Here is a 16,987-nt window from a genome sequence, read left to right on the forward strand (position 1 = left end):
CGGCTGAAATGAAGTCGTGCATTTGCCACGCATTTATGTCAACACCGAGTCTTCGATTCACCCGATTTGTTATGCTTAAGCCTTGGGTGTTCAGTAACGGTGCAAACATTTTGAGAATGCCATATTAAACACGTGCAAACACTCAAAACTATTTGTTGACTACTTTCTCACCCCTGTCAACATACACACTGTGATGCCGTGTGTTCAAGGGAGGCTTCTCAAAAACCTACCTCTAAAAAAAAACCCGATATGACTTTTTAGTATCTCACCGTCAACACGTTCCAAACACCTTTCACATTCAAGGCAATTCAGCGCATGATACATTCATATAAATATCCAATGGCTGTGATGACCTCTTTTTTTTACAGCCCTTCGTAAATCCACTGCTGGTTCAAGGCATCCTCACACCCCGTTGTTGTTAATGGGGGGGGGGGGGGTGGTTTGAACGTACTTCACCACCCTGGTCAATGTGAGTCGGTGAAGGGATGCCACAGACGTCGGCTGCGGGCCGAGACTAACTGGGGTCAGTGGGTTCATCGCGCTGACAAACTGCGCTGCTGCTGCTACCCCGAGCTGCCCCGGCCTAAAGAGACACTTTACACTCAACTGTCTGGTTTGTTGGGTACTCCGTATTTCTTGCCGATAATTTCAAGGCAAAAGCTCCCGCAAAGAGGTTGGTATGGCACGCGTAATGCTCCCCCACCGTGGACACCGCCGACTAACAAGAATTTCGATCCAAAGATCTACGTTTTCAGGAGCAAAGCATTGCTTTGCAGCGCCTGCTGGGCCACTCATGAGTCTAATATCGCTTAGTGCCCGGCTACATCCCCCACCCCTCCTCCCCCCTTCTTAAGACCACACATATCAATCCACGGTGAGTTAACGCAATCCAACTGAACAAAACAGATTCTTTACTTAGCGTCCTTGCATATTGGATGGAATCGTCCCCGGGGTAAATATCTAATTGGGGGAGCAATATCGCTGTGCTGCGCCCCGCTAAAAAAAAAACATCTCATCTTTCACGTACCTTCCACAACATCAAAATCGAGCTCCGCTTTGCTCGATGCAGTCGTGGCAGCATCAAACAACGAGCAATTATGAGCACGGACGGCGGAAAACACACAGCGAAACTCACGCGCAAACTCACGGCCGACGTAGCACCGTCCGCTGTTAACACCCCGAGGTGTTTTTTTTAAACGAAGTCAATCATTTTTCTCATTTCCACGGATTGGAATGCCATTTAAACGCTGAACGCAGCGAACTAATATCAAGCTGAATTGAACGCAAAGACGCGTTTTACGATGCCATTGCGAGCGGACCACGGTGGTCTATGGGCTGATTAGAATGCAGAACCGTGGCCATAAAGGGAACGACTCTCTCTCTCTCCGGCAAATGTAATTCGCAGCAGCTAATTGCCAACACCTGTGACATCTCGTGTGCGAACAGGTGTAGGCGATGATAGCATGGGCGGTGGTGGGTTCATGAGACGCACCGGGAGGGGACGTACATCAAATTGTATCCTCGCCGTTGTCATCTCAACGACGGCGCTGTCCGTTCCAACAAATGACACCACATCGTGTGTGTGTGTATATCTTTCACTTGAAAAAAACGCGGATTTCATGCGATGTACAGTCGGGTTCCAGAAGAATTGTGACACTGGATTGACCGAGCAAGGTGTGACTCGCGAAGCCTCAATCGCCACGTTCTCCTGCAGCCAATGAATTGGTCGTCACTGCATTTCGCATCACCAAGCGCAGCGAGCGACAGGATGGGAGATGGGGGCATGGGCCGAGCGGTTAAGGCCAATCGCTAATTTAGTCACTATTTTCCGACTTAGTAATTGTTATTGCAGAGTGTGACAGATGAAGGTGATGCAACATGAACTTGCACGCCGCTCACTTAAATCAACTACTCTTATCGTTAAGGTTATTGTGACGATGATTATTATTATTATTATTATTTGACCGTGCCTGCGAATTGTAAAAGGGAATCTTGCTGTCGTGGCCACCCCACACATCGCCTGCATGTGTCGCCCACACGCGCAAAAAAAACACATCGAGCGACACTGGAAGGACACACGCGATGCAGGCACCTGCCGCACGCGGTGGGTCACGCAATGTCCCCACGAAGCATCGTGGGTAATAATTCCCCATCATATACACAATGTCCAAATGTTCCACCCCAGTATGTTTAATGAAGATTATACACCGCTATGCAAAGGGTAAGGTGAGCGATGGCGCACTAACGAGATGGTAAACCACCGACCAAGCAATGCAATGGGCTGTGTCGTGAAGCCCAGCTGTGTTTGTAATTCTGTTACTGAGCATTAACAATATTCACTGCCACCAGGGCACACTGCTGGGACATCGGCGTGCCACGCTCGAGGGCCTGACGTGCTCTCAAAATATATTGACAAATCCCTCGTCTGCTACAGCAGCAGCAGTTGTGTCGGAATCATGAACACATCAACGCCGCGCCGCAATTGAATCGCGTGCTAAATAGACACGCCACTCAGGATGGATCTTAAACGCGCACCACCATTTCTCGACATTCAAAGGAAACACGGGATGTCCTTCAACAACAAATACACCACACAACAGGGCCATAGAGCTGAATGCTTGTACATAGTCTAGAAGCGGTGCGCCGGCTATGTTAGGGACACTGCTCATGGAAGTAAAGTGAACTTGTGGTGTCGTTGCAGAGTCTAAGAGCCACGTCATGAGCAGGGATAATATATCCCGTGTGAATTGCAACATCCATCCGGTGCATAACATAAATTGTGTGTAGTTGCGTGCACTTTGTAATGTTGCCTATTCAGTATACATTAAAATGACGGCATGGGTGGTGTTAGGTGCTGGCAGACCAAATCTGGGGTTCACTACATTACTACAATAGTCCAGGTAGTTGCACTGCACGTGTTCTTTTGTCAATATTAAAGCAAATACGTTAAGATCACCTCCGTGTTTATGACAATTAAAAGCAAACTTTATTCAAGTGAAGTCACAAGTCACATTTCATACCAACTTTTTAGCGGCTTGCGCGTCACACTCCACATGCAGGCGAATTACTCTGTCCACCGATTATGGGAATCACATTAGTGTGTTTAGCGCGAGACTCGGGAGAAACGTGCAACTTCGGGATGAACCGTTGCGCCCCCCCCCCCGCCCGCCAATGAGTGACAACCAATAGTCAAAGCGCACGGATATATTTCTGAGGTCCACATTTAAAATAAAAATTCAAGGATACCGCCAGCCGTAAAGAATCGACTACCGCGAAATGTGAGCGCCACGTGTCCGCCTCCATGGCGTTTCGAGTAACGCCCAGGGCACGTCCGCGTGCATTGGGTGAGTTGGTATAATAATTACGCGTGTACATTGCCAATATTGTACAAGGGGGAAGGGTCACAACAGATTGCCGTCATCTCTTCGTCTTTCCCAGTGTGCGTAAGTGCGCGCGTGTGCGTGTGTGTGTGCGTGTGACTCCAGCAGAGTTACTGCCCCAGTGAACTTACACAATGACTCACAAGTTAATTTAAAAGAAAACACAATACCAGGCTGGTCTTAATAATTGCAACTGAGAGGGAATAAAAAGGTCGACATTCCGGTCAACTGTCCAACTTACATACGTGTATGGTTACGTGTGTGTGTGTCTGTGATTGTAAGACCACACACGTGTATGTCTACGTGTGCCTGTGATTGTGTGTAAGACAACACACGTGTATGTCTACGTGTGATTGTGTGCGAGACGCATGACTGCTACGTGTAACTATACGCCTGACTAATACACACACGCGTGTGTGTGTGTGTGGCTTTGTGCGACTTTGTTGGGGAGCGGTGGTGCTGTGGTTAGCGCACTACGCTACGAACCCGGCGACCCGATGTCGATTCCCTCTCACGGCCAACATCAGTGACGAATATCTGAACCGGTCCTGGGCTTCTCCTACATACACTCAGCCTTAAATGAGTACCTTGGTGCGGTGGGTAAACATTCAGCATTGGGGAGACAAAGGCGGCCACGACGGCATTCATATGTGCTGGCTCACAGCACTCGCCCTTAAAAGTATACACAGGCTATACGGGTGATCTTTGCCTTTTGTTTGTGTAACTATGTGTGTGTGACTGTGTGTGTAACTGTGTGTGTGTGTGTGACTGTGTGTGACTGTGTGACTGTGTGTGTGACTATGTGCGTGTGACTATGTGTGCGTGTGTGCGTGTGTGTGACAGTGTGCGTGTGTGTGACTGTGTGTGTGTGACTCTATGTGACTGTGTGTGTGTGACTGTGTGTGCGTGTGTGCGTGTGTGTGACTGTGTGTGTGTGACTCTGTGTGACTGTGTGTGTGTGACTGTGTGTGTGTGAATGTGTGTGTGTGTGACTGTGTGTGTGACTCTGTGTGACTGTGTGTGTGTGACTGTGTGTGCGTGTGTGTGACTGTGTGTGTGTGACTCTGTGTGACTGTGTGTGTGTGAATGTGTGTGTGAATGTGTGTGTGTGACTGTGTGTGTGAATGTGTGTGTGAATGTGTGTGTGTGACTGTGTGTGACTGCGTGTGCGTGTGACTGCACGCGTAACGACAGTACAACTCCCGTGCCAGTGAAATCACAGCTGCAGCACGCACGGCCGTGACTGCACACACGGAGCGCTGGCACCTCGACCACGCAGCAACACCGCTGGCGTTGATGATGGTGTGACGACGACGATGGTGTCTACCGATGAAGACGTGTGATGACGATAACGATGATTACGACGACGATGCTGTAATGTCGCAGGACCCACCGCTGCTGGTAGGAGGGCAACCCCGAGGAGGCTCCCCCTGGCCCCACCACCACGGCTCCTCCGGGCTCGACTCTCACGCCCTGAGAGGGGGACCCCTCCGCCGCCGTTGTCCGCCGTGGCGCGGCGTCGTCCGGGCCCTCCTCCTCCTGCTGCTGCCGCTCTCCTGCCGGGCTGCGCAAGCCGTGCTCCGGGAATATCCTGAGCATCCCTGCACAGCGCAGCAGCAGCGCCGGCGCGGACAGCGGCAACGGCGGAGGTAGCGAGCCTCGCCCGGGCTGCCGCACGCCGCTGCCGCACGCTGCCGCTGCTGCTGCTGCGACGAGGTGAGGATGAGCTACAGAACGAGGAGGACGACGATGATGATGATGATGATTTAGGTGGAGTAGGAGGATGGTGATGGTGGGCTGGATGAACGCACGGGCGAGGAGTGTGTAAGGGATGAGGATGCTGATGTTGACGAGGTGATGGGATGGAAGGATGAGGAGGATGGGGAGATGTTGGGACGGGCTGACGACGACGATGATGACGTTGAGGAGGAGCTTGAGGAAGGGACGGGCGAGTAGGATGATGATGATGATGATGACGATGACGAGCTGCTGGGACGTCTGGAGGAGGAAAGAGGGGGTGGAAGGGAATCAGCCGAGGAGTTGCTGGAGGAGCGGGCGACGAGGATGAGGAAGGAGCAGACGGATGCCAATGAGCAGGACCGAGCAGAAGAGGAGGAGGAGCGGCTGAGGAAGCGGGCGAGCGAAGAGGACGCGGGGCGGGCAGCAGCGATGAAGTTGGATGAGCGGCCGGGAGAGAATGAAGAGGGTGCGAGGTGGACGAGGAGGAGGCGGTGGAGGAGGAGGAGCGGCTGTAAAGTAAGTTTGTGGAGGCGGACCGGGACGTGGGAGATCGGCTCTCGGGTTCGCATTAAGCGCGGAGCCGAGGGGAGCCCGCAGCGGCAGCAGCTGATGCAGATTGCAGCGGAGGCGCGAGCAGGAGGAGGTGGAAGAGATGTAGATGGTGGTGGTGGTGGTGCAAGTGGTGGTGCTGCAAGTGGAGGTGGTTGTGGTGGTGGTGGTGGTGGCGGCTCGGGGCTGAGACAATCATCGCACGAGGAGGGGGCCACACGGGGAGCGATTCGGGCTGACAAATGTGGCTCTCGATCTCCACCTCTCCGCTTTCACTGCCTTAATTCGGACCTCTCGGTCATCCGGTCGCCTGTTTGAATTGAAAAGAGTGGGAGGAGGGAGGAGAGAGGAGGAGGAGATGGGGGCGGGGGACGGGGCTATGTCCGATCGCGCTCGCGTCTGCTGCTGATACTTATGCTGCTGCTGCTCCTGAGTGTGCTGATGATGCTGCTGCTGCATGGTTGATGTTAGCGGTGGTGCCAAGTCTGCAGATGCGGCTGTTACCGTTGCTGGTAGTTGTGTTGGTGGTGGTGGTTGCTGTGCTGAGGTTGCGGTGGTACTGGTGGGGTTGATGGTTTTGCTTGTGCTGCTGGTGTCACTGATGCTGCTGGACGTGTTGGTGGTGGTGGTAGTTGTGCTGATGTTGCCCACTCTGTTGATGATGCTACTGACGCTGCTGGCGATGGGATTATTGCTGCCATCCATGTTGTTGCTGGTAGTTGTGTGTGTGGGAGGTAGCTGTGATGGTGTTGCTGCTGCTGCTGCTCTTATCAACGGTGGGACTGCTACTGCTGGAGATGGCGGTTGTGTTGTTGGCGGTCGTCAGTTGTGCCGCTGCCGCTGATCCGTCTGCTTGGTGTGCTGATGTGGATGCTGCCACTGCTGGTGACGTGCCTTATGCGAATGAAGCTAATGACAATTAGTATTATTATTACGCGTGCTTGCGCAGGAGAGACTCACTGATCCTCGTGACTCGATTTCAGGAGGGTCCTGCCAAGTTGTCGCTGAAAGGCGCAATGGTCGCTGTCTGTGCGTGTGTGTGTTTCAGTTGAGTGATTTGCGGGTAATTGTTCAAATTTGGACCACGACGCCAGCGCAGCAATAAACCTCCTCTTGCAAACGACGCCACGGGACCTTTAACGTTAATTGTGAACTGACGGGCGCGTAATTATGGTTGAAACACTCGCAGTGTTAACGAGGGCGGCCGCTGGGATACGAACCGTGATCCTCTGAAATAAGCAGCAAACGCACTTCTGTAACTGCTGCTGATAGTGGTGGTTATACCGCTGCTGCTGCTGATGATGATGTTTCTGAATGACCACTGCGGATGATGCTGATGTGGTAGACTTGCTGCTGTTGTTTGCAATGGGTCGTTCTGCTCCTTCTGATGCGATTCCAACCAAGTGCCAATGCTACTATGGCTCGTTCATGTTGTCTCTCATATTAATGATCCACAACGACGCAAATTATTTTTTGAGTTGCGTTAAATATACATATGCATTGAACTGAGACGCTGTATGTCGTAACCGGTTCAGTGTGTTTGCCCATCTTGACTCAAAGCTGCTGAAATTATGCTCTCCCAGAAGGTTGTGAGGCTGATGGGCTATGTTAGAAATGATGTTAAAATTACGTGGAGAGATGAATACGTGAAGAATACATGTCGCCTTTATTTTGCTACTTTTAAGGGCTGTTTAATATGTTTTTGCATTACCAGTAACCGAATGGAAAAAAGTGGTGGTTTGTGAGTGCATTGTTTAGATTTATAACATTGCACTGGAAACAGTTACTGGTTTTTGAATTTTGGAACCAGTTATCAACTCTGAAAAGGTTACCGGTTTTGACTTCCAGAACCGTTTACTAATCTGAAAAACGGTTACCGTTTTTTTTTACTTTCAGAACCGGTTATCAACTCAGAAAAAGCGGTGACCGGTCTACCGACTTGTCGTTACAAAAACCCGAGCTACTGCTTCGCACCGCTGGTGCTGACGATGGTGGCGATGCCAATGGGCGACGGTGCAGTTTGATGATGGAACGAGCAGGGGCTGGCGAGATGAAGGGGAGGAGAGCGACAGTGGAGTGGCCGCACTGCGCACCCGTGTCTGTGTGTGCACCACGGGAGAGACAAAGGCAAGCCCGGGCGTGGTGCTAGCCACACCATCACCACTAACATCACTTTCCCCAACTGTCTGTTAACGGCTACGCAGGGGATCTGTGCATGAGCTGCCTATCTCTGTGTACGTATTTGCGCATGGTTGCATGATTGTGTGTGTGTTTGTATCTATATACATGTGTGGGTGAAAGCCTTGGCTTCTCGGGGAACATCTCGGGCGGTTGTAGTGGGGGGGGGCTAAGGGAGAGAGAAAGAGAGAGGGGGGGCGCAGGATGCGACGCCCGCTCACATTCCGTCACACGCAGCGGCTCTGCGGACGTGAGCCGCATGCGGGAAGGATTGGGGACATCACAAGTCGCCCCATCACGGGCAAGGGCGGATGCTCACGCCACCGCCACCCCCCCTGCCCCACCGTGCAGGCAGCTACAATAACTAACAACAATAACAGCAACAACATGGCAGAGTGTACGACAAACACGGTGGGCCTCGCGGTTGAGACGAGCGTGTCCGCAGTAGAGACGCTTTCTGGGGTTTGACCTGGCGATCAAAACGATAATTCACCCTCCCCGCCAACTCTCACTTGCACGTTGTTGCAATGGCGTCGTTCCAAGACATTTACAAAACAGCACGACACTAGCCTCCCGTTAAAAGTTTGAAAATGTACAAAGATGTGTATTTTTATAAAACTGTCATCGTACATTGACTATTATTGATGACGAGCAACTTTGTTACCCGCGTCACGCCGCCTGCACGGGAATGGGAGTCGGCGATGTCGCGCGTGGGAACGTGCAAGGGAAGAGAGAAGTGGGGGCACGGGAAGAGGACAACGATGGGTGGGAATGGACGGAGTAGCAGGAGCACTGGGCCACGAGAGATGATGAGGCCTTGACGCTGCTGCAAGCCGGAGCGGCGTCTGTTTTCACAGCAGGCGGAGGGAAGGGACTCTGAGTGGGAGAGGCTTGAGCAGATTTAAATATGTATCAAAGTATGTTACTCAACAGCTACTATTCGTTTACGGTTCATATGCCAATTTTAAAACTCTGCTCATCACAGCACATATATATATTTTAAGTATTCCACATAGCATAAAGTGCAGTCTCCCACGCTTATTATTATTTTAAACTCTCTCGCTTCTCTTAAGTACTAAGAAAGGAGGGCCATCATCCAAAACGTCACGTATAATATATGTTTCATTTCAGGCCACAGTGCTATTGACAAACGTTTGTTTGTTTTGTTGTTAATGATATGGCTCGTTTCAATATTTGGTAATTTCGGTCAGTCTGAGTTCATACTGGAAATCAAAACATCAGGATCAAAATACTGCAGACTTAAAAATGTTCTAAATCGGCGCAATAAAATATCAGTGGTGTGTCCATCCTGTGTATTTATTGCTGCATTGGGAAATATGTTGTCTTTATTTGGCAGCATGAGATGATAGATATTCACACGCACAACACTGAATTTAGTTACACTTTTAATGAACGTGGATTTGAATTATAATTATGGCAAAAGTTAATTAAGTCTAACCTTAATACCGTATATCTGAGTTATTCTCATCTGAATACATTAAACATTGTATTAGATGCAGCTCACAGCCACTTCTCAGGCACATAATATATTCATGGGTTTGCCAATGAGGAAAAGTCAACATGGCATTAATATTTACAAGTTAATTGGCTAATGTGACTGCCTAATCTGCGCATTAGTTCAATTTAGCCAGGGGACCAGAAAGAAGAAAACTATTTATTAAAATGTCTTCATTATAATCACACTCAGCCTTGGACGGGATTGTATGCGGCGCTCAGTGGCAACGTGTGCGGTTTTTCGCTTATTTCATTATTTATCAAATTACTCACAATGCTAAATGAATGCATCCAATTGTTACATGCAGCGATGTCCTCAACAAGGTTAAACGCTCCCGCGTCTCTTTGTATTCGGGGAAGACATCCATAGAGAGAGAGGTCACATTCGGGAGAGTGGGAGGTCGGCATTCGAATACGGAGCGTGTGTCCAATACGGTGCACAGATGATGATAAGCCATCTACTGCCCTGCGCAATCCACTGCTGGATGAAGGCCTCCTCGTGTCGCATTGGTCGAGAGGATACTTCAATTTGTTTTAACCATACTGGTCACCGTTGGTTGGTGAAAGGATGGGCTGTTTGAGCGGGACTGGTTAAGAGGGGAGGTGGGGGGGGGAATTACCGGTTCAGATGTGACTCGCCACTGATGTTAGTCGTGAACGAGAACGAAATCCAGGTTGCTGATTTCCCCCCAAAGAGTCTGGTTTTATAGATATTCTAGGGGGTTTTCAGGGGCGCCCCTCACAACCATTAATGGCCTTCGGCCAGGAAAGTCACGAAAAAAATTGCACACGAACGATGCATTCACGCAAGCACCTGATGCTCCGTTTTGAAGTTTTTAAATGAAACTTCTTTGAATTGTATTGTGTTTTGAATTAGAAAATTGTATTTCTTCATTAAAAGCTTACATCATTTTACATCTGGAAGACTTCATTGCAAACGACATTTTGTGTGAATTTTCTCTCGTCGTTAAGTAGATGGCCTTGCTGGGGGTTCGGTTCGATGCGACTTTCACCTGTTTGGGATTGCGGGATCGAGATAAGGCGACACGGAGTTGGCCGTGCGAGAAGACAGCCGTCTGCAGGTCGATTACAACGTAATCGAACGTCTGTCCCTGCACCTCCGTCGTTCATGCAGGGGGCGCGTAAGTTTGCAGCGCTCCCTGCATGAAAACGATGAAGAGTGCAGCGTTCATCTATATATAAGGGTAATTTGTGAATATGTGTGTCTGTTCGAAATGTTTAGCATACTCCCCGACGTGCAACAAATTTGAAATTTGGCATGTGGGTAGCTTCCAGACTGTACACAATGCAAAAAGTATAAAAATAGACTTTTGTATTGCGGGGGGGGGGGGGGCGCAATAATGGATATATTTTGCACGGCAAGTGAGCAGTGACGTCACATCTGTGATGTCACCCGCATGCGGCAGCGTCACGCAGTGTGCCTGCTGACGTCACGCATCCCCCCCACCCTCCGCCTAGGCCGTCTATTAATCCAAGACAAGAATCCAAATCTCTGGCGATACCGGGTCGTAAAGCTAGTCACAGATAAAGGTGTGCGCTTATCTCAGAGTATTGCTATGTAAACACGATCGTACCATTTATTTGGTGAAACTGCATTGGCAGTGATACTGCCAACGTAAAAAACTCAACACATCCTCAGTAACACTGTGGCCTGAAAAGTAAATCCCCATCATCATCATACTATAATGGAGCAAACATTAATATTCAATTAAAGTATTGATTTTTTAATGTATTTATAAATGTAAGTACAAAAAACCGTTGATTTAAAGTTAGGGGAACATTGCATACAGTTTACGACATCCAGATTTGCAGCGCACATTTACGACGTCTATACAAGGCCAAGGGCTTCACTTACGATCCATCCTCCAACACAACTCTGAACACATTTGGACGGTGATTGTGTCTATTGTGCAATGCAGTAGAAAGTAAGCGAGTTTCATGTTTGAAAATGTCAAGTCGCTTACGCAGAGGAAGGAGGAGACGTCGTAAGACGCAATTATTTCTATGAAAAAAAAATTGCTTTGTCAATTTTGGTAAAAATGTTATGGTCAGTAGTGTACTGCAAACTCACCACTCTTGGCCTATCGATTTCTAAGCACGAGGGGATTGGTGAATACGTTGTTTTTTAAATAACTAAAATCCTTCATGTTAGTGTCTTAATTTATTACGAAGAGAATTACTCGAATTACGGGTTAGAATTGAAGACCCGAAGGCCCTCCACAGGACCTAGGATATTTGTAGTTCTACATCTACATGCGCCATACCAAAGAATAAGTGCCCGAAATATTTAAGTACTGTGTATAGGTGAACAGGAAACGTTTCGAGCAATGGCCCTTCACAGCAGATACAACCAATGCATTTAAAATCAACTATGTGCTATGAATCGCCATTACCAAAAATGTCGCCTATCATATATTTCATACTTTCCCTTATAAGGCCACGGTGTTATTGACGGACCCGTTGAGTATTTCTTTTTTTATTGCCAATACGTACTGCACATTGATTAATGCACCGATGTATAAACTCACCTTTCACTCTGCATTATGCTTCTAGGGAAACTGGCACAGGTAACCGACGATGCCCCAAGGTTGTTTGTGAGTCATGGATTAAATACAGTGCACCATCGCAAACCCTGTTTATGCATGCCGCTTTCCGAGACCTTTCTGAAAATATATTCAGCTGCTTAGAATTTCCACAGCCTTTCATAATCCCTTCCTGTTGAGGTATTTCATCGGATCGAATTTACATAAGAATGAGCAAATTAACTGCTCAACGTTTCATTTTCATATTGTGCACAAATCAATGGCACCAACAACAACCACTTTAATGTTAAATTACATCAGATAGCCTATTGCTTTACGCACCTCTTAATGTAACCCAGAAAGTTCTCTCTTAAAATTTGTAATATTTTACCAATGTTCCATATCTTAGGTGTAGTAATGCTGTAATGGATAACCCACTTAAAATTCAAATCTACCACTTTTGTAAAAGAAAGATGTGGCCTTTTGAAGTGAATCTGGAACGATAATTTTTCATGCATCAAATCTGCGTGGAACACCACAGCCAGATTCGTTTTCTGCACTGTGTGTTAAGAAGTTTTCCACGGACTGATATTTTATTGTATTAAAGCAAAGCGTAGAGATCATTTGGAAGATTTCACATCAATTGGAAGGATATTGAAAAATTCCATTCCCATTCTCAGGCCAGCCTTGTGTCCATGACCGTCACAACTGTCGAGACCATGAACGGTTTTTATAGAAATCCATTTCCTATTTGAATTTACAAAACCGTTGCCTAAGCGTCACAAGGTCGGGAGCCATTGCGGCACTTCTGTCAAAAATGGAGCACAACAAATATTTACTTTGAAACTCTCTCGCAGTTTTGGTAAAGTGGAGTGGAGCGGTGGTGCAGTGGTTCGCGCCCTGCGCTACGAACCCAGCAGTCTGAGTTTGATTAATGGCCAAGGTGAACATTGGTGGGGAGTGATTTCCAAACTGGTCCTGACCCCTCCTGCCTCCAGCCATTTACCAACCCGCACTGATCAGCACGGTGAAGTATGGTCAAAACTACAACAACTGACGTTCAGAGGTCGCAAACGGGTTTTGATTCCTTACCCGTACCCGGCCGCACCAGGGTCGCAAACGGGTACCCGTACCCGTACCTGGCCGGGTACGGGTAGCCGGGTATCGGGTAGGGTACGGGTATCGGGTACCCGGTTGCGACCTCTGCTGACGTTGCATTGGGAGGCCGTCGACCTGCGGTGGGTTGACAAATGTCTGCATTATTTTTCTGGTAAAATCCATAACATTTTTACAATCAATGTGCAAAAGAGTTGTGCTACTTGTAGGTTGTGGCAGAGATAAGACGCCCGTGTTGCACGAGCGCGAAACTCTTGCAAGGCAAGACAATATTTACATTAATTCTAGATTTGAAGATTTCGTGACTGCAAGGATTCATACTCTTAGTTCTTTCGGTAAAGTCACGTAGATAAAAAATGAAATAAAAATTAATAAAAATAAAACAATAAAAAACAAAAAATCACGACGTTTCAGAGGCAACACAAGTCTCCGTCATCAGGTGGGACCGTCACAGCCAGATTTGCTGCATCAAGTGACGCAAGGATTCAAGATGTAAGCCCTAAAATGCAAGTTGAGGGGGAGGAGAGAGGGGGGGCTTATCAGAATGTGATAGCCAATGAATGGAACGATACGTGCCTCCGAAACGTCGTGATTTATTGTTTTATTTTTATTAATTTTAATTTCATTTTTTACTTACGTGACTTTACCGAAATAACTAAGAGTATGAATATTTACATTAGTTAGAGCTTGAACGATTAGCCCATCACGTTAATTAATCAACCTATAATTCGAATTGACTACATTTCTGTGGATGATGATGATGTGGGCCCATTTTCAGAAACGGCAGTTGTCCGGATAACCATCTCGAGGACTGATTTTCGGATTGTTGGTATGGATCTAAAAAGGTGGGAACACATCCCTTGTATATACACTTCAAGTAAGAGATGTATATTGCTATGCTACTTTTAAGTCTAGATTGAATATAGTTTAAATATAGACTGAAAACATTTCTTTAGAACTGCTTTTCGTGTTTAGTTTGTTGTCCTTCCCGCGCACCTCGGATTAGCACGGTCGGTTACGTGTGAAAGAAGTTCAACATACATATTGGGAACTGGACTGATGACAATGGCATTCAACTCAACAAACAGAAACTATCGTTTTGGCTGTAATAAAAGGCAATTGCCACCGTTTTTCTTCAGCATAGCAATCCTGATGTATCCAGCGCCGAATTGACATTTGAAGGCGATGAAAGTGGAAAGATCACACCCGATCTGCCGGTGGCCAGCGCACACGACAACGAATCACCGAGACAACAGCTTTAAGACTGAGAGGTTGCACGTTGCTAGATTCGAAAATGTTTCCTTTTGCAAAATCATCGCACGATAGATGGCAACGTGACTTAGCGCCATGGAAAAACGACTTTCACAGCAGTCGGCTCGCAGCAAAATCAAAGTCGAAGCGATTTTCTGCTCGAATGAACATTGCAGCGCTGTGCTCATCTTCCCGTTCACGGGCCTGAGCCAGTTGTGGAAATTCCACATTCATATGCCGGTGGGCAAGTATCTGCATAGAACAACGACTGTCTACTTCCCCTGTAAAGCGGTACTCGTGTTTTTATCGACCCCGGAGGGATGATGGCCGGAACCGCCAGTCAGGATTTTGAAATCACACCGTTCCCGTTTGCGAGCCGCCGCGGAGCCACCTGGCCGGTGAATCATTATCCGACTATCTATCGCGCGGTAATTCCCGTGTTGGTGACGCGTGATTTACAGCGATTGTTGGGCCTGGCTGTTGACGAGATGCCCAGCTGCGTGCTGGCCGTGTGCGCGTTGGGTTATGCTGCGTTTGGGACCGCGCGCCTCGGAACAGGCACAAGCTCCCGCGTTGCCTATTTGCAGGTTTAACTGTTCGGATGCAGCAGCGGATAATAACGAGCATAAAATAATAATCCAGATGTGTTCCATTATTCACCGCAGGACGGGTCATTTATACATGAGGCTACCTTGCTGATGCCTCCTGGATTTTTGTGAACATGGTTGTGTTGTTTTGTTCCGTGTGCCTGGACACACGAGGTAAATGAGAGGCGATCATTAATACCATACATCATTATTTACCAGGAATGTCTCAGCGCCATGTCCCCACACCGACATCACCGTGCGTGTACAAACACACACACACACAAACACGCAGTTTTTCCATCAGACATCACCGGTGAATCATTTTCTCACTCAGACACTGTATTAATAAAAATAAATGTGTGTCAGATTCCCGAGGGGTATTCCGTAGCAAATAAAATTATTCCTTTGCCAATCAACTGCTGGATGAAATGCTCCCCACACCACGTCGTATCATGGAGGTTATGTTAGACCATACTTCACCAATCTGGCCAGTGTCCGTGTGCGTTGATGAAGGGGCTTGGAGAAGAGGGTTACCACCCACAACTGGTTCAGATATAGCTCACCACCGATGCCAGCCTCGGCTGGGAATTGAACTCAGTGTTTTTTTTTACCGGGTTCATGTGTCTTGTTTATGTTTTGCGACCTCGCACTGCCCCGGAGCAGACCCCGACGCGAACGAGCCACGCGACGCCCTGCTACGTCGGCCCCACCATGAACCAGCGAAGAGGCGACGGGGGCTTTGTTTCCAGGAGTGGCTCTTGTGCGGAAAGCATCCACGCTCCCCGGCAGCGCAATCTGTCAGCAGGTACCGCGCTTCGACCGCCTCGTTCAAGACGAAGCGCGGTTGTCAGCCACGCTGGGCTCCAGAAGGATGTGTGTGTTCATGGCGGCCGGTGATTGCGGGCTCTTCTCGTTGAGAGCCCCCCTCCCCGGGGCAGTCTGGCCGGCATCTCTCTTAACCACGGGGGGACTAGCTCGACGTGGCAGATTCAGAGTACGTCGTCATCTATTTTTTCTTTTCCACTTTGCCAACCGCGGCGAGCCCCTTCTTACCGAGTTGGTACTGTGGCCTCGTGGCCATTGCAGGAATAAATCGCGGGGTTCCTTAGCAACCATTATCGTGTGTACTCGCGCTCCGTGACTGCACATACGCGAGTGCGATATTAGCCGAGCCACCTTGGGGTGAATTCCCAATATAGTTCCTCGTAAACATGTGCCGTTCTCATCTTGACGGAGCGAGGGAGGGAGACATTCATATGCAACATGTTCTCCCTATTTACATTTTCAGTTTTAACATTTAATTTTCACTTTTGTCCCCACACAACGTTGGCCTAGATTGCACCTTTGCGACGGCGTGGACGGTGATTTGAACAAGTCCCGATACACCCGACACGAATGTCAAGTTCAGAGGTCATATTGTCGCACGTGTACATACGTACGTGTAAATTGTGAGTGGGCTTCATCTGCTTTCTAATGTACGTGAAAAAGAGTTGATAAAAAAAAATCCAAATTTATATTCAGCACCATGAGAACCTCCCAGGTATACATTTTCATAGGTCAAGGTGCGTGGGTCAAACATTTTCTCACCCAATCTTGGCGTTACCTAAAATAAAAATACGGGTTTCAGATTGTTTTCAAACAAGCATAGGCTCAAATATATGTATGTTAAATTTGAGCTAACCCTTCTAGAACATCATGAAAATGTATAGCACCAACTCATGCCCGTCTGTATATTACACGTATCGCACTGCAATGCAAAACATTGTCACGAACACTGTTGTAGAATGCAATGTGACTCGGATTTGCGTATCTAAATGCCACCGCCTCCCTACATATTTAGATGCTGTACAGAAACAGTGGGCCTCTTTATTTTACAGAGGGAGGCCGTCGGTTATAGGCGGTAGAGGAAAGCCTTGAGAGCATGGACTTGAAAACAAGGGCAGGGAGTCTGATAGCGCGAACGGCGAGGTGGGATGGGTGGATGGGAATTTCAGACTGTGGGAGCAACAGAGGAGAATCAGTGACCGCCAACTGCAACAACCGTGCTCCACGATTATGGAAATTCACACCAATTTCCCGGCCATTTGGCGTTGCAAAAAGACCCACGTGGCAGTCGCCAACCCGCGAC

At 48.2% G+C, this 16,987-nt stretch overlaps 1 protein-coding gene across 1 annotated transcript in view; it reads right to left on the reverse strand.

Moving 5' to 3' along the window:
• LOC144943321 (neuronal PAS domain-containing protein 3-like) overlaps window positions 1-5,039 on the reverse strand; it is a 90,035-nt gene extending 84,996 nt beyond the window's left edge. Inside the window, exon 1 of the mRNA XM_078870696.1 lies at window positions 4,774-5,039. Within this exon, the coding sequence (XP_078726822.1) occupies window positions 4,774-4,979 (206 nt within the window). The 5' untranslated portion in view covers window positions 4,980-5,039. The remainder of the gene's footprint in view (window positions 1-4,773) is intronic.
• Window positions 5,040-16,987: the final 11,948 nt, after the last annotated feature.

The sequence above is a fragment of the Lampetra fluviatilis genome, chromosome 30, assembly GCF_964198595.1.
Source record: "Lampetra fluviatilis chromosome 30, kcLamFluv1.1, whole genome shotgun sequence".
Classification (NCBI taxonomy): Eukaryota; Metazoa; Chordata; class Hyperoartia; order Petromyzontiformes; family Petromyzontidae; genus Lampetra; species Lampetra fluviatilis.